The following is a 25,835-nucleotide window of genomic DNA, read 5'->3' on the forward strand; positions in this document are numbered from 1 at the left end:
GTGCCTGCTGAAGAACGCCAGGGGTTGCCAGCACCCCTCGATGAGTTGCACCAGCACCCCACCGACTGCTGTGTTGGATGCGTCCACTGTGAGGGTGGTTGGAACATCCGTTCTGGGGTCCACCAGCATCGTGGCATCTGCCAAAGCTTCCTTGGCCTTATCAAAAGCGGCCGCGGCCTCTTCGTCCCAAGTAATGTCCTTGCCTTTACCTGACATCGGGGTGAACAAAGGGCACATAATATGGGCTGCTGAGGGGAGGAAGCAGTGGTAGAAGTTCACCATACCAACGAACTCCTGCAGGCCTTTGACTGTGTTGGGCCGGGCGGAGTGGCGGATCGCGTCTACCTTGGGGGGTAGAGGTGTTGCCCCGTCTTTGGTAATCCTGTGACCCAGGAAGTCGATGGTGTTGAGTCCGAACTGACATTTGGCCGGGTTGATCGTGAGGCCGAAATCACTCAGGCGGGAGTAGAGCTGGCGGAGGTGGGACAGATGCTCCTGACGACCACTACTGGTTATGAGGATGTCGTCCAAATAGATGAACGCAAAGTCCAGGTCGCGTCCCACCGCATCCATTAGTTGCTGGAATGTCTGTGCAGCATTCTTCAGGCTGAACGGCATTCGGAGGAATTCGAACAGGCCGAACGGGGTGATGAGTGCTGTTTTGGGGATGTCTTCAGGGTGTACCGGGATTTGATGGTACCCCTGGGCGAGGTCTACTTTGGAAAAGATGCTTGACCCATGCAGGTTTGCTGCAAAGTCCCGTATGTGCGGCACGGGGTAGCGGTCTGGAGTTGTAGCCTCATTCAGTCTGCGGTAGTCGCCGCGTGGTCTCCAGCCCCCGGTTGCTTTGGGCACCATGTGCAAGGGGGAGGCCCATGGGTTATCAGACTGCCGTACGATTCCCAATTCCTCCATCCTCTGGAACTCCTCCTTCACCAGGCGGAGCTTGTCTGGGGGGAGCCTTCGTGCACGGGCGTGGAGGGGTGGTCTCTGGGTCGGAATGTGGTGCTGTACTCTGTGTCTGGGCATGGCTGCCGTGAACTATGGTGCCAGAACCAATGGAAAGTCTGCCAGGATTCTGGTGAATTCGTTGTCAGACAGCATGATGGGAGTCCAGATGTGGGGCCAGCAACTTGGCTTCACCCAGGGAGAACGTCTAGAAAGTCTTGGCATGGACCAGTCTTTTCTCTTGCAAGTCAACCAGCAGGCTGTGGACTCGCAAGAAGTCCACCCCCAGGAGTGGTTGGGCCACGGCGGCCAGTGTGAAGTCCCACATGAACCGGCTGGCGCCAAACTGTAGCTGCACTGTGCGGGTGCCGCAGGTCCGAATTGTGCTGCCGTTTGTGGCCCTCAAGGTGGGTCCCGTCTCCCTGTTGTGGGTATCATACCCCGTCGGGGGTAGAACACTGATCTCCGCTCCGGTGTGGACCAAGAAGTGGCATCCCGACGTACAGGAGGCTGTCCTGGTGGCCAGCCGCCGTAGCCATTAGCGGCGGTGTTTCCCGGGAACTTGCATGGCAGGCGACAGCGGCGGGCTTCTGTGCCCCACTGCTGGTGGTAGAAACACCACTGTTCATTGGCCTCCTCACTCCTGCCTCTGGGTTGTGTACGCTCCGTTGCCGGGCCTGGTCTGGCCTGCTGTTGGGCACGTGGCTTGGTAATCTGTCCGACGTAAGCCCCGCTCTCCCTCTTGGCTTTCCACAGCACGTCTGCCCGGGCCGCCGCCTTCCGGGGGTCACTGAAATCTGCGTCAGCCAGCAGCAGATGTATGTCCTCGGGCAGTTGTTCTAGGAACGCCTGCTCAAACATGAGGCAGGGCTTGTGTCCTTCAGCCAGGGCCAGCATCTCGTTCATTAATGCTGACGGCGGCCTGTCTCCCAAACCATCCAGGTGCAGCAAGCGGGCACCTCACTCACACAGTGAGAGGCCAAAGGTCTCTAAGAGCAGCGCTTTGAATGCTGCATATTTGCCTTCGGGGGGTGACTGTATGCAATCCCCAACCCGTGCAGCTGTCTCCTGGTCAAGGGAGCTCACCACGTAACAGTAATGTGTGAAATCCGAAGATATCTGCTGAATCTGGAACTGGGCTTCTGCTTGGTCAAACCACATACGTGGTCGCAGTGTCCAGAAAGTTGTCAGTTTTAGTGAAACTGCGTGAACAGATGAAGAGTCGATCATCTTTGGTCCAAATCCCGTTTGGACTGTTGGGGTCACCAATGTAGCGATGTGCTACACACACAGCTAGAAATAATGACACTCAGCCTGTAAATCGCACTCGAGACTCGTTTATTCAAACTTCGCGGCACTGGCTTTTAAGCAGTTCCCTTCCAGCGCTCTCCGGGTGGAAATGACATCAGAGGTGCATTACAAAAGTCTCTCCCTGCGCGCGGGCTATTTTGTGAGCCGATTCGCTTGTGTAGAAAGTGGGTCGCCACACAGTCATAATTAATAAGGGCACTAGTTCTCATTGATCAAATTTTGATGAAATGACTCAACAGAAAAAGATCTGTCAGAAGATATTTGTAGTGGTTTTCATTTACCTGTTGCTCAAGCACTTTCATTTAGTACAGATGTCCAGTAACAAAACAGAAGTCGTAAACAGTGGCCACTCTGAACAATTATCTGATTTGGCATGTTATCGTTGTCTCTATATTACATGAGCTTCCTTATGGTTTTGTAAGGGGGAGGTGGTAGTGGGGATAAGCTCAAACTCTCTATTAAATGCTCCCAATGGCATGCATCTGAAATAACCCCTGACAACCAAGTCCAGCTTTTCACGTGTGGCTTCACTACTAAACCCTATGGAACTGCCAGGAGAAGGAGTAAAATTGGGTTACTGACACCTTAAAACCAGCCGGTTCAGAGAGATAGGCCTCGTCAGTTGGGGTTGGCAGCTCATCTAGGAGAAGGAAAACTCTGATCTCAAATATCCATTGTCTTGCATCTATACCCACTCCTAGAAGAGCTTGGGGAGAAAACACAGAGGAAAAATCGGGAGCCTGAGCCCCTAAGGCAGTCCTACGTTGAGTTCAACGCTGACCGGAAACTCCTGCGATGCTGCTGGTACCAAACTGTATCTGTCTGTGCAGTTCCTTTGCATTCTTCAGCTTGTGGACAGGAGGGCTTGCTACGTGGGTCGCTCTCCAAATCACACTGCCCTGGCTTGCAGACTGGCTTTCTGTCACATAGACAGCTGGGGTGCAACATCCATGGTCAGCCCTAACCAATGGAGGCCTCAGCATAGCAGATGAAATAGTCTTTTTTTCAATAAGAGCATGTTTTGCTTTGTGGATTGTGCTTATTACTCCTGAATATAAAAATCAAAAGGCCTGCAAAGTGTGAAGTTGGCCACCAAAAGGAAGCGAAATGACTCTGATGTTTTAAAGCCTTTCAAATACAGATTTAAGGCTACATTTTGCCTGTGATATAAAAGTATAGTTGTATAAAAATCAAGCAATGCAGTTGCTGCTCATGTATAGGCATACACAACAGCAAATGATGCAACTCCTGGCAAAGTTCAGACTGATATGACATTAGACCATAAGAAATAGGAGTGGGGGTCGGCCTGTTCAACAAGATCATTGCTGGTGTTCACCTACAAACCATTTTGCTGTCCTTATACCATCCACAAATCTATTAAAGTTTTGAATGCACTTTGTGACTGAGCCTCCTCATTTCATTCCAGTATGGCCTGACCTTCATTATTGTGACCTTAACTCTCAGCCCAGATAAATGTCCCCCCTTGTATCCATCTACTTCAGCCTCTAAGTTGTATCTTTCAATAAGGTCACTTCTTGGTTTTCTGAGCTAGAGAAATAGAGACCTAGCCTGTTCATTCTTTTACCTGAATCTTCATCGCACTCAATCTATAACAAGCATTTGTTTTTTTCATTATGTAGAAGACCAGAATTTCACATGATATTCAGATAAGGTCTGTCCAAGGACCTATTGCAGTAAGATATTACTCCTGTATTCAAATCCACTGGCAACAGAGACCAGCAAAGAATGTCTTCCTAATTGGGTACTGCAATTTCACTTTAACTTTAAGAAACTTACTTACAAAGGGCACTCAGGTTTTCCGATCTCATTGTATTTTTAAAAAAGACAATACCCAGCACTTCTACTGGTGGAACGCTTGACATTTTTCCACATGGCACTCCATTTGTGTTGTAACTGTTCCATATCCTCTTGAAGCTTCTGTGTATCCTGATCATGACTTGTATTCCACCTGGTTTGGTGACATCTGCAGCCTTGGAAATGTTACAATTGTCTTGATGCTAAAATGAGCTTTTGGCCTTAAATAGTTATCCTGGTATCTCAAACAGGAGAAAATCTGCAGATGCTGGAAATCTAAACAACACAGCTGCTGAAGGGTTTTGGCCTGAAACGTCGACTGTACTTTTTTGTATAGATGCTTCCTGGCATTTTGTGTGTATTATCCTGGTATCTCTCGTCACTCCCTTCCAGCTGAGAAGGACCCTATTATTCCCACCTCTTTTATCTGTTAACCATTATCTCAATCCATGCATAAAAGAAAATCCAAAAACAGCGGATGCTGAAAACCTAAAACAGAAGCACAAACTGCTTGAAGCACTCAGCTATTGGGTAGCATTTGTAGAAGAAGAACCTGTTAACTTGTTGAGTCTGGGGTATTTCGACAGACTGAGAAATGCAGGTTAGTGTTTGGAAGGAGAGAAAGATGAGGGAGGATGTATGGAAGGAACAAAGGGAATATCTTTGATAGGATGAATCTAATTGTCTTAATAGGGACAGCTGTTAGCACTTCCATCTTTTGTAAAGGGAGAGACCATAGGACATGTCATTTGGACTCACCCCATCAGTGATTCCCCTTGTTTTACATGTCCCTCCTTCATGCTTCCTCCAACTGCAAACTATCTAGCTTGTATTTTTCTCTTCCCTAATTTTGATGAAGAGCTATGGACTTGAAACATTAACTGTTCCTCCTTCCACAGATACTGCCTGAACTGCTGGATGTTTCCAACATTCTCTGCTTTGAACACAATTCCACATGATAGTGCTCATAATCTTCCTGTTTGACTCATTGTCTAAAGGTACCTGAAAATCCAAATACTCCACATCTACTCTAATACCGTACTAGATATACTCACTAAGAATTCCAATGTAGTTGGGCATCATTTTCCTAGTGTATATCCATGTTGACTCCTCCCCATCATATTATTGTTATTTTCTGTCACATGCTTTGATAGAATTTAGCATTTCCTTGCTGCAGGTATCAATAAGAGGTTGACTCTTACTACTTTTAATTTTCCTTAAATAATGAGGTTACAATTTCAACCCTCCAATTCCCCTAATATATCTGCCTCTACCACGACTCCTGGCAGAGTGTTCCAGTCACCCACCAAAAAATCCACCTGACATTTCTCCTCTCGTTTCCTCCAATCTCCTCAACATTGTGCTGTGAAAGATAGATTTTTTCCTCTTTTGTTGTTGTTCTGCATTCCACAGACTCTTTGGATATGTGGGTAGTATGATGTCATTACTTAATACTGGTAATGAGAAAGATCAATAAGCAATCTTTAAATGGGGTTTACTGTTGATGACCATCAACACAGCTTATATTTATTCTTAGAGATACAGCAAGGAACAGGCTGATACCAGCCCGATGAGCCGCACTGCCCAGCAACCCATCTGTTCATTCCTAGCCTCATCACAGGACAATTTACAAAGACCAGTTAACCTACTAACCGGTACATCTATGGACTGTGGGAAGAAACCAGAGCACCCGGAGGAAACCCACATGGTGACAAGGAGGATCTAAAAACTTGTTACAGGTGGCATCAGAATTGAACTCAACTCCAATGCCCAAGCTGTAATAGCATCATGCGAACAGTTATGCTACCATGGTGCCCAACTGTATTAGCAAGTGGGTTAAATATATGAATAGGTTGAATATACTACTTGAAAGACTCAAAGTCATTGTGAAATTATGTTTAAGGTCACATCTGAGGGGACTGTTGAAAGCAGAAGTATGAGCATCTCAGATCTTTGCACAGCATTTGCACTGTGAAATGTAATGTGAACTAGTTGTCACGTAACTAGTGATTTCCTTCTAATTTTACACACCCACAGTGACCTCTATTACTCATAGTGGCTGACTGCTTGGTATTACATAAACAGAAAAATGTTGCAAGCACACAGCAGGTCAGGTAGCCCCCTGATAAAGATAAGCCGTTAACATTTCAGGTTCTGGTTCCTCTGTCACAAACAAGAGAAAATCTGCAGATGCTGGAAATCCAAGCAACGTGCACATACAATGTTGGAAGAACTCAGCAGGACAGGCAGCATCTATGGAAATAAGTACTGTTGACGTTTCAGGCCAAGACCCTTCATCAGGACTGGAGGAAAAAAAGATGAGTCAGGGTAAGAAAGTGGGGGGAGGGGAGAAAGAAACACAGTAGTAGGTGAAACTGGGAAGGTTAGGGGTGGGGGGGGGGAAGAGGTGAAATAAAGAGCTGGGAAGTTGACTGGTGAAAGGGATAAGGGCCGGAGAAGGGGGAATCTGATAGGGGAGGACAGAAGGCCATGGAAGAAAGAAAAGGTGGGGGGGGGGGAAGGAGTACCAGAGGGAGGTGATGGACAAGTAAGGAGATGAGTTGAGAGTGAGGAATGATGAAGTGGGGGGAGGGCATTCCAGTAAGTTTGAGAAATCTATGTTCATGCCATCAGGTTGAGGCTACCCAGCCAGAATTTAAGATGTTACTCCTCCAACTTGAATATGTCCACCCATTTTAATTCCACTTCCCATTCCCATTCCAACGTATCATCCATGGCCTCCTCCACTGTCGTAATGAGGCCACACTCTGTTTGGAAGAGCAACACCTTATCTTCTATCTTCTATCAAACTGATAGATGGCGTGAACATCGATTTCTCAAACCCCTTCATCATTCCCATTTCCCCCTCTCACCTTATCTCCTTACTGGACCATCACCTCCCTCTGGTCCTCCTCCCCCTGTTTCTTTCTTCCATGGCCTTCTGTCCTCTCCTATCAGATTCCACCCTTCTCCTGCCCTGTATCTCTTTCACCAATCAACTTCCGAGCTCGATCCTTCACCTCTTTCTCCTCCCCCCATCTCCCACCTTTCCAGTTTCACCTATTACAATGTGTTTCTTCCTCCCCTCCCCTTCTTACTCTGACGTCCTGACAAAGGGTCTTGTCCTGAAACGTCAACTATCTATTCATTTCCATAGTTGCTGCCTGACCTGCTGAGTTCCTCCAGCATGTGTGTGTTGTCTGGTTCTTCTGTGTTTCTTTGTTTGTGGCTATATGTTGTTTAAAGGCTATGGAATCACGTCTAACAAGCCAGAGAAAAATTGAGTCAAAGGGCAGAATTGGCATGTTCTAATACAGATAGGAGGATGAATGCAAGAAATTTACTGTTTAGCATGGCACTGTTACAACCCAGCATTGTGGAGTTTGGAGTTCAATTTCAGCACCATCTGTAAGGAGTTTGTACATTCTCTGAGAACTGTGTGGTTTTCCACCAGGTGCTTCAGTTTTCTCCGACAGTCCAAAAATGCACCAGTTATTAGTGTAATAGATCATTGTAAATTGTCCTGTGATTAGGCTTGTGTTAATTATGTGGGTTGTTGGGCAGTGTGTCTCATTGGAGCTGGTAGGGCCTGTTCTGTGTCATATTGATAAAGACAATGAATTCAGCAAATCAGGCAGCACCTATGGAAATGAATGGGCTGAGACTCTTCATTGGGACCCTGATGAAGAATCTTGGCCCAAAACATTGCCTGTTTATTTATTTTCGTTGATGCTGCCTGACCTGCTGAGTTTTCCTATATTCTCCTGTATTTCGTGAATGCTGCTTTAGAAAGAGTGAAAGGCTGCAGCCTGCCCAGACTGAAGATGATGAAGTATTGTTTTCAAGTGTGTATTAGACATTGCTGTAAAGGCACAGGAAGCCTCAGGCAGTTAGTTCAGAATGGGAGTGGGTCAGGCATTAAAGTGGGAGACCACTAGAACGTCAGTGTTACTCGCATGGATTGAGCATGGGTGTTCCACAAAACAATCTCCCAATCTGTGTAAGGTTACTGCAGTTTAGAGGAACTTCTAGTTGATGTTGGTCAATAAAAAGATTCAGCAGATAATACATGAACAAAAATATTAATGTACAAATTGCAAAATTGCACGTAAGAGCCACCTTAAGAGATGCTTTGTATAGATCTACCTGGGCCCAAGACATTCTATTTGCTTATATGCTGTTTATATAAAGTATGATTGAGCATGGTAAAGTTCTGATGTGGTTCCTTAGGTTTGTCATAGCTGGGGGAAAGTACTGGGAATGAGCTCCCACTACCCATTAAATACTCCCAATGGTGTGCGTCTCAAATAGCCTCCGACAACCAAGTTCAGCTCCTAGCCTTCATATGTGGCCTGGCTACTAAGCCTGGTGGAACAGTTTCTACTGCCAGGAGAAGGGGCAAAGGTGGGTTACTGATGCCTTAAAGCTAGTCGGTCTGGGCATATGGGGCTGTCATCCATGGCCGACAGCTAATCTAGGAGAAGGAAAGCTCTGATCTTAAACCTCCGCTGCCTTGTGGCTATACCCACTCCTGGGGAAGGGTTTGGGAGTAAACCCTGAGGGGAAATATCCAGAGCTGGAGTTCCTAAGCTAGTCCTACATCTAGTTAAACGCTGACTGGCGACTCCTGCAGCACCTCTGGTACCAAACTTTCTCGGTCTCTGCCGTTGCTTTGGATTCATCAGCTGCGTGAAGGGGGGAGCCTACTGCATGGACAACAGCTTGCTCTCCATATTGTACTGCCCTGGCGTGGGTATCATGTAGACATGTAGAATGTAACATCCATTGTTGACCTTAACCAATGGAGGGCCTTAGGAATGTTACAATGTAAGAAGAAACAAACTTTTGTTTTTGAGCTTTTTTCATTTAAATTGTTGAAAAGTTTGCAAACTATTGGTATAAATCTTTATTTTGTCTTCCCAACTTGTCTCTACCAACACTGAGGTTGAGAAAACTATTCAGGTATCTCTAGTATGTCCCTTCTTGTTATCCCACCAAGCAAAACCTAAGATTTTCGTAGATCTTGAACCCAAATCTTTCTTTAGTGTCCTCCTTTCAAATTTATCCTGTGAATGAGACCAGTCTCCAGTTTCCACAGAAGCTGTGTACATTTCCCTGTGTCCTTCAACTTTTATTCATTTTGATCTCTTCATCCTTAGAAATTACCAGCCTCAACACTCTCTGCCCTCTGTTTCCCCAAAGTCATTGACTGTCCTTTTGCTGCTTCAATCTATATCCAAATTTCCTCAGCTTTTTAGCTTGGAAATTTTCCAATCAGGTTTCATTTCCTTCCATAATATTGAAATACTTCTCATCAATGGGACAAATGATATTACATATAACAATGAATGTTGTAATCCTAAATAACTGTGATACATGTGATTTGTCCTTCGGGCAGATGGGGCTTGTCAGCTGTGCTTGGCAGCTCATCTAGAAGGAAAACCAATTTCACACTTCCACTGCCTTGCTGCTATACCCACTCATGAAGAAGGCTTCAGGAGTAAACCTTGAGGTAAAATCTGGAGATGGAGTTCTTAAGCAGTCCTATGTTGAGTTCAATGCTGACTGGCAACTCCTGCAATGCTGCTGGTGCCAACTGTATCAGTCTTTGCCGTTCCTTTGGATTCATCAGCTATGTGGAGAGGGAGAATCTCTATGTGGGCAGCAGTTTGCTCTCCATATCATACTGCCCTGGCTTGCATATGACAGCTAGAATGCAGCATCCATGGTTGACCCTGACCAGCAGAGGGCCTCACAGATGTAATTTGTCATGTTATATAGCATATCATTTTCCTGACCATGTTTCTCAGCTGACTACATCTTTTGTCATTATTTGATCCCACCATCTTCTCCAGCACATCTCTACCATCACCTTTCTTGTTGGGACCTTTTATTTTCTTCCTGCTTATTAATCTGTGGCAAGAGAATTGGTTACAATCATTTCTCCACAAGCACTGTTGCTTTTGGTACCTGCCCTGAGGATTAATCACAAATGAGGTGTTGGTGCATTAAGCTCCTACCTTTTTAAATCGGCAAGAAACAGAAATGTGCTGCAGTGTCTTTACCCTCCTTGTTCATGCTGGATAGACTAGGTTAAAATTGGAAGATAGTGTTGTCATTCCAGAAGGAACATTCATTGTGGTCACACATTGAAGATTTTGCTGAAAGGAGAAAGAGACAAAATTAGAGCCCAATTAGGATAAAATGGAAAAGTAATTGGTAATAATACCAGTGTCTTTTTAGAGATGTGTAACTGCCCATAATATCATGTTATATGTGGAAATATCCTGTTTTATGGAGTAACACATTGCACTATGAAGTTACAATATTGACAAACTTGTCTTCTAAACTTTCAATTAATTTTCAGTATAAGAAAGCAACCAAAACATATTATTCTTTGATATTAGTTTGAGTCTTAAAATCGAGCTAGTTGGTGTAAGATGATTTTGGAAAACAACTGTTGTAAAAGGCAAATTTGCTTTTGCATACTAATGAATTTGATGATGCTGTTCCTTGATGAAAATAGAAGATTGCTGGAAATTATTCACCTGCCGGCTCCTGCAAAATATGTAAAGAGATACAAGAACTATTGACATTTTCATTTTTGTACCTCAATAAATGAGCTATGCAGCAATGGAGAATATTATTGATATTTTGTTTGATAATATGCAGAATAACTATTGTTCAGAGACTATACTTAGGCCTCAAGGAGAGATGCTCCAATGTCTATTGGTACTTCACTTTGCTGTTGCTGTCTTTTCTAGGCCTGGCGGTGGGCTTTACAGTATTGACAGCATGCCAGATCTTCGAAAGAAAAAACCCAAAAATCTTGTTAGTGATTTGGTGAGACATCTTTTTTCTCCCACAGTGACCTGCCACTATGCTGTGAAGCATCTGATAGTTAAGGAACTTTGCCTGTTGCCTTGCTTGCTAGTAATTCTCTCTGATTTTTTTTTTTGTTTGTTTGCTTTCTTTCTTTTGTCTTTTGTTTCACTTGTAACTGTAGGGGAGCAGCCGTTAAATTTCTGCGTAGCATTGACAGCATGCCTGATATTAAGCCGCGGCGTAAATCCCTCCCACTGGTCAGCGACCTGGTGAGAAAATCCTTGTCTGCTATATTCAAGGGAGGGCATTACTACTTCTCACACAGCTAGTTTTCTTCAATATGACACAGACTTCTGGGTTCAGCACTGGGCTGAAAGACTTTGGTTTCTAAAATTTCAATTACCAGACAATCTTAAAATGTACATTCTAATTGAAGTAACAAAGCTAGATAATTGGTTACAAAGAACTATAAACAACCTTCTCAAAAACTCCATTTTAAAACAAAAAGGTTGAATTCAATTGATTTCACTTACAGCTTCCCTCCAGACATATGTTAAAGTAGACTTTTGTAGACTTGGAAGAAGTTGGCTTGTTTCATTTGAAATAAATTCCATTATATAAATTGTTAATACACTAATAATTAACAAATATAAGCATCAAATTAGAAACCAAAGTTGTATATGCTGCTGCAGCTTAGCTTCACTTTCTATTTTTTTCAAATATTTTGCGTTTTCTGTTCTATGCTGCCCTTCTCAGACTTAATTGCCTGTTAATCTTATTCAGTCCTGCTGTCTGACCCCTGAAGCCCTAATAGCCTTTGAAATATTTGGTGAAAAGATTACTCACATTTAGATACTTGTATCAGTAAACATTAGGGATTTCTAAATTTCATCAGTATCAGAATTCTTCTTAAAAATGTGATATTGCACCTCTGCCAACTGAAGTTTCTAAGGTTTTAAGCCTGAATCAGCAAACCATGGAATTTTAAAAAATAGAATAAAATGTGAAAATGAACTCTGAATAGATTTTATAAATTCAAAATCATTTTATTCAGCAGGCCAGGTTTAAAAGTCCAGGAAATGGAGTGAAGTAAAACGATAAAGATTATCTTTGGTATTTGAAGGTGGTATGTCATGAAGAAGTTGATTTAAGGTTAGAACTGGAGATTCAAGTATGGATGCCTGTGCATCTCAATGTCCTGTATAGTTTGATTTATAACTTTAATCAGTGAAGAGAATAACTGGTAATTGTGTGCTGTGTTCTAAAAGACAAAGTAAGCTAAACTCAATCTACTAATAATTAAACTCCCCCATGTGCTGTTGAAAAATATTGTAGCGTAATAAATTTTACTCATGAAGAATACTGATTTGGATTTGCATTGTCTAATGTGAAGAAACAAAGATATTCCAAAGAACATGAATACAAAGCAACAAACACCAAAGCACATTAAACTGAGTAGACTAACCTGTTTACAGAATAATAGTGCTTGTTGAATATCAATGGAAACTTTGCTAATTATATTGAAAAATAATGTATATTTCAAGACAATATGTAAAATAGAATGTCACAAAGCATGTACCTCACAAACACTGGTCGGTATGGTGGTGAAATAATAATAGTATGCTGCTTTGACTTATTACAAAAGTCAGCAATAATTTAGATGCTAAAACACACCAGCATGGACTAAATGTTGATGTAAACTCGAAGAAAAGCACTCTGGTTTGTTAGGGACATATTTGCACTGTAAACAGTAGTCTTGGCTTCAACTGGCTTTGCTCTACAACCTTGCTGCACTGAGCTGTCAGAGTTCAGGGCTGCCTGAACTCGCCATGGAAGAAAATTAGGCGAGTGTCCATTGAAGAAGCAGTTTTGAAGAAACCTAAACAAAATTGCTGAAAATACTCGGCAGGTCAGGCTGCTTCTTTATTTTATCTTTATTTATGGATGGAGTACGGAACAGGCCCTTCTGGATTTTTGTGTCGTGTTGCCCCACAACCCACCAATTTAACACTACCATAATCTCAGTTCAATTTACAATATCTAATTAACCTACTACCCGATATGACTTTGAACTGTGTGAGGAAACTGGAGCACCCAGAGGAAACACACATAGAAGAATGTACAAATCTACAAACTTGCTTACAGAGGATACCAGAATTGAATTCCAAACTCCAATGCCCTGAGCTGTTAGTGTTGTGCTACCTGCTACGCCACTATGGCACCCCAGAAAGAAATAATTAATGTTATAGGTCAATGATCTTTCATCAGAACTGGGAAGGAGGCAGAAGAGCTTTTTATTCCTGTATTGGGTGCTATTGGTTGGATATTTATCAGAGATGTTCCCCTTCCCAACCCTTCTTGCAGCTTTAACAAGTTTCCTTTGTCTCTCCCCGGCTCTGACAAAGGATTTTGGAGCTGAAATGTTAGCTCTGCTTTTCTTCTCACTGACACAGCCTGAGCAGCTGAGCATCGACATCTATCACAATTTGGTTTCTTCATTGCTTTAAGGTCTAAGCCTTTGTGCCAGATTCACATTTTGTTTGAGCTTCACATTGATACTTAACTGGCGGAGTATGATTGTTATCAAGTATAATGAAACACATGGTATGTAGTAGTTAGCGTGACACCACTACAGCTCGGGGTGCAACTCTAGCCTTCTCTGTAAGGAGTTTGTATGATCTCCCCATGACCGCATGGGTTTGCACTGCTTTCCTCCCATTGTTCAAAGACATACTGGTAAGTAGATTAATTAGTCATTGTAAATTGTCCTATGATTAGGCTAGAGGGGTGGTGTGACTCATTGGGCTGGAAAGGCCTGTTCCTTCTCTTTCCCTTCAATCCTCCTGTATCTCCCAATAAAATAAACTAATCCAAGACTCATTTTACTTTTAAACTGCATTTATATACAAAATAAACAAAATGCTCTCCTTCACAGTACCAAAATATCCTGAAGAAAAACTTGGGCAGCAAAAAGCTCCCCACTTAACCACAAAGCCTTCAACCTTTTCTGAAACACATGGACACACTCAACACACAATGGATATGACCAGAGCGTAAGCCCATAAGACAAAGGAGCAGAATTGTGCCATTTCGCTCATTGAGTCTGCTCCACCATTTTATCATGGCTAATGTATTTCCCTCTCAGCCCCAATCTCCTACCTTCTCCCCATAATCTTTCAACCTTTCAACCTCTTCCTTAAGTATACCCAGTAACTTGGCCTCCACAGCCCCTGTGGCAACAAATTCCACAGATTCACCACCCTCTGGCTCATCTTAGCTGACGTGGCTGCCTGAAGCACAGATAACAATTTAAAATTTCTGGCCATGACTGTGGGGATCTTGATTAAACAGTAAGGCACATAATCACGTCCTGCCCTCGTTACAGGTGTTCGCGTTCAAATTTAATGTCATTTAGCCATACATGAATGCCTATGAATACAGTCAAACAAAACTGTACCTCTGGGACCAAGGAGCAAAGCACAGTACCAACAGTCATACACAGCACAAGGCACATATAGGATAGCAGTAAACATCAAGTCACACAAAAAAAATATATAGCCCATGTCCTTGAGTGATATGTCCTCTAAATTGCTAGTGCAAGAACAAGAAGTTCTTAGCAGTCCACAGATGAGCATGTGCTTGCAATCCAGCTTGTTTTTCACTGAGCAAACACTGGAGAGCAGCACCGACAAGAGGGGAGTGTCATGAAAGGAATGAATGGTTGATTTTTGTAGGCTTTGGGTCTAGGGCATAGCTGTAGGTAGGGAGGACTGGGTGGGGGCAGAGTACATTGTTTGGGTTAGTTGGGGAGGGGATGGCAGTGAGAAAGATTAATAACTCAGGTTCAGATCAGGGGTTGGGATTGAATTGTAAGCAGCTCCTGGTTGGGGGTCCAGGGCCATAATCAGATTGGGTATTTTAGGATGGCACGGGGAGGTGGAAGGTTACGGACTTCAAAGCTAAACACAGTGATGCTGCCAACATCACTGCCTCTCTCACAGATGACCTAAATCTTATTTTACTCTTGATTTGATGTCACCAACACTGAGCCCCTGAGGAAAGCCGCTGATGCGACCTAGATCTTGGTCATCTCTGAGGGTGAAATATGCAGGTATTTCCAACGAGTGAACAGCCACAAGGCTGTGGGACTGAACAGCATCCCAGGGTTGCTACTCAGAGTGTGCGCAGCACAACTGGCTGGTGTGTTTGCAGATAACTTTAATCTCTCCCTCTCCCAGTGTAGAATGCCCTCCTGCTTCAAAACATCCACCATTGTCCCTGTAGTTAAAAAGACCAAGGTAACATATCTGAATGACTGGCGTCCTGTCACATTCACCTGAGTAATAAGCAAATGCTTTGAGGTGCTGCTTAAGGACTACATCTGCAGCATACTATCATCCAAACTGGACCCCCTACATTTAGCCTACCCACACAACCAATTGACAGATGATGCAACAGCTACAGCTGTACACACCATCCTTACACACCTGGAGAGGAAAGATGCTTACGTGAGAATGCTGTTCTTGGACTACAGTTCAGCATTCGACACCATAATCCCCTCCAGGCTTGACAAGCAGTTCAGAGACCTCGGCCTTCATCCTGCCTTATGCAGCTGGATCCTGGACTTTCCTATCTGATCACCAACACGTGGTAAGAGTGGGCTCCCTCACCTCTGCCCCTCTGATCCTCAACACAGTGGCCCCGCAGGGCTATGTCCTAAGCCCCCTCCTTTACTCTCTGTATACCCATGATTATGTGGCCACTCACAGCTCCAATCTGCTAATTAAATTTGCAGATGATACTACATTGAATGGACTTATCTCAAATAATAACGAGGCAGCCTACAGAGAAGTCATCACTCTGAAACAGTGGTGTCAAGAAAACAAACTCTCCCTCAATGTCTCAAAAACAAAGGAGCTGGTTCTGGACTACAGGAGGAATGGAGATGAGCTAACCTCTATTAACATCGATGGATCTGGGGTTGAGAGGGTGAACAGCTTCAAGTTCCTTGATATACACAGTAACAGAGGATCTCACTTTGTCTGTACATACCCGACTGTATGGTGAAAAAAGCACACAAGTGCCTTTTTCACCTCAGATAGTTGAAGAAGCTCGTCATGAGTCCCCAGATCCTAAGGACTTTCTACAGGGGCACAATTGAGAGCATCCTGACTGGCTGTATCACTGCCTGTTATAGGAACTGTATTTCCCTCAATTGCAGGGCTCTGCAGAGAGTGGTGCGGACATCCCAGTGTATCTGTGGATGTGAACTTCCCACTATTCAGGATATTTACAGAAACAGTTAAGTAAAAAGGGCCCAAAGGATCGGTGGGGACCTGAGTCACCCCAACCACAAACTGGTCCAGCTGCTACCATCTGGGAAGTGGTACCGCAGCATTAAAGCCAGGACCAACAGGTTCTGGGACAACTTCTTCCTCCAGGCCATCAGACTGATTAATTCACTATTTCTAAGCTATATTGACTGTTCTTTTATATATCTTACTGTACCTATTATTTATTACAAATTACTATAATTTGCACATTGAGACAGATGTAACAAAGAGTTTTACTCCTTGTGTATGTGAAGGATGTAAGAAATAAAGTCAATTCAATTCAATACAGGGCTGTAGGAAGAGCCATTGTATGTGACTTGTGAATGACAAAGATGTAATCTTTATAATTTCTCTCCTGATAATTTTCCCCTCCCTATTCCCTCTTCTATTCTGAGTCAAATAGATTGTGTTCAGGTTTGGGCCCAGCTGCTTCATATCCAATGTTGCATGTACAGATTTTATAGTGAGTATGTAACTTGTTTAATAGCAAATGTTATTAACAAGTAATGTGGAGATCAAGTCATGGGGTGTATTTAAAGCAAAGATTGTTAGGCTCTTGATTAGTCTGGGTGTCAAAGGTTATAGGGAGAAGGCATGAGAATAGGGTTGAGAGGGATAATAAATCATCCATAATCAAATGACAGAGCGGACTCGCTGAGCTGAGTGGCCTAATTCTGCTCCTATGTCCTATGATCTTCTCCTATTCCACATAATTTGAGTAGCATCAAATCATTGACAACTCAAAGCAGGCGTAGTCTATTCAGCTCTTCATGCATGGTCCACCATTCAATACTGCTGTGGTTATTCTGTGGTTGTGAAGGTCCAGTTACTGAGTTTATTCAAGGCAGAGATTAGTGTAAGGAAGCCCGCAATCTCTCCCACACTCCTTAACCCTTTGTGTCTAGAAATACATCTTATTTCCTTCTCAAATACAGCAGTTTCATCTCCTCAACCTTCTGTAGTAGTGAATTATACAGGTTAATCATCTTCTGTGGGTACAAATCTTGCCTCACTCCTAAATGTGTCAGTCTTTGTATGGCACATATCATATTAATGAGTAAAGTCAAGTTCACAATAACCTTTTATAAAACTTTTTTAAAGCTAAAGCATCTCTTCTTTTGGAGTGGCAATAAGATGAGTAGATACAATAAATATAAAAATATCTCACACGTGCAAGTTACTGATTCAGGTTACTGGGGCTAGATAGGGTAGATGTGGAATTAATGTTTGCTTAATTCTGGAACCAGGGGTCAGAATTCTCAAAGGAAAAGTCAGTCAGCCATTCAGGGCAGGTAGAGTAACCACGGAGAGGTTAGTGAACTGTTGCCGTTCTCCACCAGGGTGGGTAATGAAGGCTTAGTTGATGGGCTTGTTTGAGACAGAGATGAATAGTTTTTGATATGAAGATATATGGGGTTACTGCAGCAAAACAGTCCTAGGATATAAAATAATCTATGATATTGAATAACAGAGCAGATGTGAAGAGTCAAATGGCCTAATCCTGCTTTCCATTCCCTGGGTTCAGTTTAATATTACACCCAAAATACCCTCAAGTTGTGCTGGTATAATTAAAGGTGTTAAACTTAATGCAGAATTTTCTGTTGGAACTGGATTTCTTGACCATTTATTGTCATTAGATGGAAAATTGTTCCATTATTTCAATATTGTGGATTTGTATTTCAGGCTGGTATACCTGGTCCTTTACAATACAGATTCAGCTACTTTAGAGTAACAGCAGACACACCCATTACCATTTTCTAGCTAGTTAGAAAATCATCATCTGGTACAAAGGTGGTAAGTGGATTAGCTTTCCAAAAATAATTTGTATGAGGTCAAGTTTGTTAGTCAGTCATAGTAATAGAAAGGATTTTGGGAAGCAATTTTTGATGGGTTACTACACTGGAAACTAACACTTATATCCATCTATAAACCTTAAAAGTTTTGAGAGTTTTAAGATGCAAACTTTGGCTTAATTTACATTTTTTTCAGGCACACATATGTGCTGAAATTATTTTAATGCTCACTTTCCCTTTTGTGGTCTCTGTCATATTGCTCTAAGGGAGAGCATATATGGCCATTACCCACTGGTGGTATGGAGTTTATTCAGATCAGTATTTCAAGCAGTGAGAGGTGGATTTGGTGCCAGTTCAGTTATTTGAGGCACGGTATGCTAGTTTCTCTTGCTCTTGTAGAGGTGAACAAGCATTCAGCAACAGAAAGTACCCTTGGCCTCTGTTGCTTAAAGGAATCACATTAGCCATTAATAAACTTCCAATGGAAGTTACTACAGTTTTAAAAGGATTTAGTTTTCAAATTCATTCATATTATCCATGTCTTTGTGAGTTATGTTACAGATAGTAAATAATTTAATTCCATGAACCAGTTGTTCCTTGATTTGACCATATCAACAAAAATTCTTTGATAATACTACGTGCCTGGAGAAAATGTGTGTGAGGCTCACGCGTGGATGGCAGTACAGGCATTGCGACTACTGCCAAGATGCTAAGCACTGACGAAGAGGAAAGGATAAATGCGTAAGCTGGTTTATTATTGTCAATGTTTATTGAGGTACAGTGAAAAACTTTGTTTTCCCTTGTACGATATCAATGCATTGATGTAATGAAGTGAACTGTGGATGACATGCAAAACAAAGTGCAGTACAGGTAAACAATAAGACAACAAACTTCAACTCTTTATTTCTCTCTGCCTGACCTGCTCATTTCCACCAGTATTTTGTGTGTTGCAGTGGAGTGAACATGCAGCTTTGCAGATTTCCTGCTGTAAAAAGAATTGTTCACTTCACATGGGTCACTGAGAATGCCATGTGTGAAGCCTGAGAAATACAGTAAATGAAAACGGTTCCACTCCCACAACATTCAGGGGGAAAAAAGATTGTGCATGACCAGACTGTACATGCTGATCAGTGCTTAGTATCTTGGCAGTAGTCACAATGCCTTTAACAGGCTCCAGTGCAATCTCACTGTGAAAGTGATAACAAGCCAAAGCATGATTGCTAGTCAGCAAGAGTATTCCATTAATGAAGTGGTTTATGACTCCACTATAAATTCAACAGCCTGTGAACAGCATGCTTCCACTAAAGCCAGACTACCCTTGTGTCAAAAAAGTACTTCTGCTGCCTGTGCCACTCTGGAGGACATCACCTAATAGAGTGGGGCATATGGTGGCATGTGATTCAGCTCATCCTTGTCATTCAAAGATTCAAAGTACATCTATTATCGAAGTGCAACCGTGATAGCCATGGAAAAAAGAAACACCATGGAACCTGTTCCAAGAAGATATCAAGCACCCAATGCACAAAAAAAACAAATAAATTGTGCAAACTGCACAAAATGTGCGAATAACACACAATATTAAACATCAAACCATAGAGTTCTTGAAAGTCAGTCAGTCATTGACCGCAAGATGCAGAGCCAATCTACCCTGATCAAAAATTGAGCAAAATAGCAACCAAAAACACATGCAACATGAACTGCAGACTCCCCCAAAATGAGTCCAAACCACAAACTGCACTGCTCAAACCTTGCCCAAGGTCCAAGTCCCTGGCACCTTCCTTCAGCAGCAATGAGCAAGGGGGGGGGGGGGGGGAAGTCACCCTCATTGATTTAATTGGTGAGAAATTGAGCCATTATGAGTGAACAGCAGTAAACACAAACAACCATAGAGCCAGAGGAATAAGGAATTCAACCTTAACCCCTTTCTGGCTAAGTTATCCATGAACAGCTCCTTCAATTGTGATACCAATTCACTACTCTTTCTTTTCCTCTGCTGCCAACTAACACAAGGTCAGAATAAAGGTTGACATGCATTGTAAAACATTAAAGATTCTGCCAGGGGAGTAGGGAGAAATTACCATAAATTGGAGAAATCTTTACTCCATGCACAACAGGGAGAATTTCCTGGTGGCCAACCATTTCAATTCCACTCCCCATTCCCATTCCAACATGTCGGTCCATGGCCTCCTCTACTGCCACAATGAGGTAACTCTCAAACCACACCTCATATTTTGTTTGGGTAGCCTCCAACTTGACGGCATGAACATCGATTTCTCCAGCTTCTTGTTATCTCTCCCCCTTCGTCCTCTCCTTTTCCATTCCCCATTCTGTCTCCCCTCTTACCTCTTCTCTTTATCTGCCTGTCATCTCCTCTGGTGCCCGTCTTCCTTCCCTTTCTCCCTTATTCCATTCTCCTCTCCTATCAGATTCTTTCTTCTTCAGCCATCTACCTTTTCCACCTATCACCTTCCTGCTTGTACTCCTTGCCCTCCCTCCCCCACCTCCTTTTTCTGGCTTCTTCCCCTTTCTTCACCTTTCCTGATGGAGGGTCTCATCCTGAAATGTTGACTAGTATTCCTCTCTACTGATACTGCTTGACTTGCTGAGTTCCTCCAGCATTTTTGAGTGGCACATAATGTAATCAAGTGACACTTATAAATCAAAATTTTGCGTCGAGGCATCAACTAATTAAACTGACAGGCTCATTTTGAGCTCAATCGCTTCGTGCTTTGTTTGTCCTAATGCTTCTGTGTTTGAATGAAGACTTTTGATGCTTAGTGGAAAAGGCTTTGAAGGATAACCTTGAGACCTGGCTTCCAGCTGCACTGTTTTGGCTGATTGTTGGGTAATAGCGAGAGCAGTGGTGGTGTGATTGTGAATGCTGTTACTCTGAGCCACTAACAGTCTCCTAATAATGTGGCTGTTCGCAAAGAGTACCTAGCAGGGTGTGCAAGTTGTGAGAGAGTGGTATGAGGCTTGCACTTGTTGACTGTGTTTGAGTGAAGTGAACCTAAGAATCTTGGCTACAGGTCCCGGAGAGAGCTTATTAGCAGGTTGGTGCTGAGGGCGATGGAGTTACCCCCTCTGGTTTAAGAGCCTGGTGGTTGAGATGTATTAGCTGTTCCTGATATATATTTCTTAAGTAAGGGCCTTCCTTGTGAATGGGTATCGTGAACATTTTCCAGTTTCTATCCTGAATATAGTGAGCATAGATCCATAGGTTAAAGAACCAAAATCAGGAGAAGCTCTGCAGAATGGTTTTTCCAGAGAATGAACCAGATCACATTCTAATCCATGGCTGGCCTGCACACCTGCCCAGTTGTATGGTGATTGCCAAAAGACACATTTCCCTGTCCCCAGTATGGAGAGGATAACTCTGCTATGTACGGTCCCAAGCCCATCTGCGAAAGGAGGAGGGTTGGGCATAGGGCTAGAAACTCTGCGCTGCACAAATGGAAAAGGAACTCCAAAGGCCTCATCCCTGGGAGAGGGTTGTCGAAGTTGGGCTAGCTACACAGGGACAACTTGAAGTAACAGCCCAGAATAAAGGACTCTGGCAAGCTGCTGTCAGTGGCCTATACCTCAATAGGGGTGATATGATTAAGAAGAAAAATATTGAAAGGATAATTGCAAAACCTTTACTCCATAACACAAGGTGATGGTAAGACTGAGGTAATTACTACAACCTTTTCAAGCGTAATATCTATTCTCTACTATTTGCCGTTATTTTAAATAAAAATATCAAGTGTGTGGTTAGGGTTGCCATTTAAATTATTCTATTTAATATTTAAATTTGTACTTAAATTTGTTAGACTTTTTTGTTCTTAAAGCATTGCCATATGTACCTTATTTCAATTGTGCTAACGCACTACATAATAAGCAGTAATGTTTTGTTCCTTGATCTGTCAAATCACAGCACTAAAATTCAGTATATCTAACTGAGCAAGGTAATAAAGTGACCAACTAAATGTACTCATTCTATATGGTCTATTTCAGTATTCAATTCAAAATTTGTTTGATTTAACATTTCTAAAGATTTTTTAAAATAACATGATTATATTTGAAGTCAGTGTAATTAACAAACATTTTTGAAATACTTATTTCATTAAAATATTACTTTAAAAAAATCCAAGGAGGTAAAGCAAAGTTTTCACGTATGGTATTAGTTTACTGTGTTTTCAAAACTCTGTGATAATGTATTTGTGGCTCTCCAATCTACAGAAAATGTTATACTACAGGGTATGTATATGTTTTTATAATCCAAGTTAGCTGTCCAGAGGGAGAAGTTCAGGATATCTCTTTTCTGACCGTAGGGTAGGAACTGGCACATGTAGAACAGGGAATTGAGGTGAGAGATTGAGAAAAAAATCAATAACGCAGTGAACTGTTGAGACGAATTATTTGGATGTATAATATCTTTTGTATGTCAAGTGATCTTAAATTTTGGCTTTAAAAGTTGTATCTTATTGCAATGAGAAACTAATTTCATTTGGCAGAGTTGCACTACCCATTCAAAATATAAATATTTTAACATATCGAATGTTTGTGATTATGTCTCATGGAAAATTTGAACAAAAGCTCTTTTTGGAAGGTACTAGTTGTGTGCAGCACTATAAACTGATCATAAGGTTGGCTCATGTTGATAAGGCATACAGTAGATGTATTAAAGGAAACATCCATTAGTGATCAAGGGCCAGTCAAGTTGTTTCCACAGGAGATTTGTTTGAAAATTGGACTTAATTTGACAGTAGTTATTCTAAGCACTCCCTGTAGAACTTGACGCTTAGAAGCTAATGGGCTACTGAATAAGTCAATATATGTTTAGCAGAAGTTAAATGATGACAGGTATTTACTGTTTTGCTACAATTAAGCCCTTTCCATAGGATTCAACTTAAGAGCCACTGCTGTAGTTTAAAATTTAAGTGTGGACTTTATGCATATCAGCTCAATGTCCTCAATATGTTAATGTGTTAAAATATTTTGCAGTAAAACATGCAACTTGATTGTTTATTAGTACATATAGTGAGACACCACTTTTAAATAAGTGGTAAAATTAGTGTTATCATAGTTGACTTCAGTGCACCACAGTGATGAACTGTTGCTTCTATAGTATGTTAATTAGTTTGGATGAACACCGTCACTCAAATACTACTCAAGTAATTCACAGCGATAGTATCCTCTTATTATGATACTAAATGCCTAGCTCCTCTTTCTGTTTGAAGACTGTTCATCACTTGTATCTAACTCCATGAGCCATCCTTTTACACTCAGATTCTTACTGTAGCTTTTTCCATATGCTTCTCTAGATCACTCATGCATAGTGTCTGGCTGAGTTAATTAAATGTAGATGCATAAAATTGTGATGGTTGTGGATGTGTCATTCTCATGGGCATTCGTACCACCTCAGATAAGTAACAGATAATTAAAGCACTAAGCTTAAAATGCAAATGCTACTTGCAAAAAATATCAGTTTTTATCTGTTTGACATCAGTGTATTTGGATGAGTAGGGCTGACAACGAAAATTGTTATTATTTCCTTGTTTGGACCAGCAGTTCAGATTTTGAAAACTATTTGGCTGAGGTTAAATTTGAAGAAAACAAGCATGAGTCCAATAAGTTAGATTGCAAACAAAGCTGTAATATTGAACAAAGGATTATGATGTAATTTTCACCTGGCAAACGGGGGGGGGGAGAAATAGAAAACTAATAAGCAATAGATGTACATTCATAGATGCTATGAATAAATATGCAATGTGGTAGTGGCCTGCTTCTTAACTTGCTACTTTGAAGTTAATGGAACTGAATTTTATAATTGGAGAACAACATTTTGCTTCTACCGCATTGCACTTTTAGCTCTAACATTGACATTTCTGCAGGGATTCAGCAGGGGGATTTCACTGCATTATTTCATGAACCTATAAGCAAACTGATTCTTAAAAGTTATAACATTCTTAAAAGGCCATAGATGACTATCTTAACTTGGTACCAGTAGACAGGAGCACTGCTTAACTCCCTGCTGCGACCACAGAAGACATTACTGGTTACTCCACCCATGTCTAACAATGTTTCTCATTCCCCAATGTAGTTACACTTTTTTGTAGGTTTCTGGTCTCATATTTAATCAGTTTTGTTTTATTTTGCTTTTTTAAAAAGTTATTTTTATCTAGAGGTGCTATTTTTATTGAGAGATACAGCATGATAACAGGCCCTGCAGCCTAATGAGCCTGTGTTGCCCAATTACACCCACTGACCTATACATCTTTGGAGTGTGGGAAGAAGTCAGCACCTGGAGGACACTCGCATGGTTATGGGGAGAACATACAAACTCCTTACAGACTGTTGAAATTGGGCCTGGGTCACTAACATCATAAAGCATTATGCTAACTGCTACATGTTAGTTTTTGTTCTTTAAGAGTTATCCCAAATTAGTGACTGCCCCGATTAACCAATGACCCAATTAACTGGAATCTACTGTATACTAAACAGAGACATGTTAAGGACCTAATAAATCTCCCTAAATAGTAAAGAAGGTTTTATCTTTTAAGTAAAGTACCTCAAATTAATTAAATGTACAGTATAGCATTGAACAGAAGATTCACCTATAATATAACAAAGAACTACTCTACAATGAATTAGAAGATAATTAGAGAAACTCTTAATTTTTTCAATTCTGTAATTGTCAATAGAAATAAAAGCATGTGGACTATGAATAAATGGCCTAGGTTTTGATATGTGAACACAAAGAAAGTATTTCTAACTTGCCAATGATGTCCATGATAACTGACCTTGTGGTTTGTGTACAGTGTGAAACCTTTGATGTGTTTTGAATCCGTGTATTAATGTTTTGTAATTTATTTCATCATTGCATTCACTTTGTGCAGGCTATGGTAAGTGCTTTATATGTGGTCTTTTCTAGGTCTGATGAGATCTGGTGGTGATGAACAGCCAATGAACCAAACTAAATTGAACTAAACCAGAACATATAAGTGTGACATGAATCCCCATAGGCAATATTGATTGTTTAGTAACAGTGCTTGGAATTTACAGTGGTAAGGTATCTTAGACCCTAAATAACGTTTCTAATGCTATACATCATAGAGTCATAGAAAAGTATAGCACAGATGCAAGCCCTTCAGCCCCTCTAGTCTGTGCTGAAACATATAAAATCCCTACTCCCATTGACCTGCATTGGGACCATAGCCCTCCGTGTACCTGTCCAAACTTCTTTTAAACGTTGAAATTGAGCTCACATGCACCACTTGTGCTGGCAGCTCTTTTGACACTCTCATGACCCTCTCATTGAAGACATTTCCTTTCATATTCCCCTTAAAATTTTCACCTTTCACCCTTAACCAATGGCCTCTGGTTGTAGTACCACTCAACCTCAGTGGAAAAAGCCTGCTTTCACTTGCCCTTTCTATACTCCTCATAATTTTGTGTACCTCTATCAATCTATCCTTTCAATCTTCTATATTCTAAGGAATAAAGTCCTAACCTATTCAATCTTTCCTTATAACTCAGATCCTCCAGACCCAGCAACATCCTTGTAAATGTTTGCTGTACCCTTTCAATCTTACTTACATTTTTCCTGTACGTAGGTGCCCAAAACTGCACACAATACTCCATATTAGCCCTCACCAAATCTTATACAACTTCAACATAACGTCCCATATCCTGTACTCGAAACTTTTGATTTATGAAGGCCAATGTGCCAAAAGCTTTCTTTACAACCCTTTCTACCTGTGACACCACCTTCAACGAAATTATGGACCTGGATTCCCAAATCCTTTTGTTCTAGCACACTCCTCAA

The 25,835-nt window shown here is 41.8% G+C and overlaps 1 protein-coding gene across 1 annotated transcript in view; it reads left to right on the forward strand.

The window, feature by feature from the left end:
- Window positions 1-25,835, forward strand: part of LOC140187981 (protein unc-13 homolog A-like) — a 289,194-nt gene that overhangs the window by 118,461 nt on the left and 144,898 nt on the right. Inside the window, exon 14 of the mRNA XM_072243844.1 lies at window positions 10,839-10,917. Within this exon, the coding sequence (XP_072099945.1) occupies window positions 10,839-10,917 (79 nt within the window). The remainder of the gene's footprint in view (window positions 1-10,838; window positions 10,918-25,835) is intronic.

This window comes from Mobula birostris, chromosome 26 (genome assembly GCF_030028105.1).
Source record: "Mobula birostris isolate sMobBir1 chromosome 26, sMobBir1.hap1, whole genome shotgun sequence".
NCBI lineage: Eukaryota > Metazoa > Chordata > Chondrichthyes > Myliobatiformes > Myliobatidae > Mobula > Mobula birostris.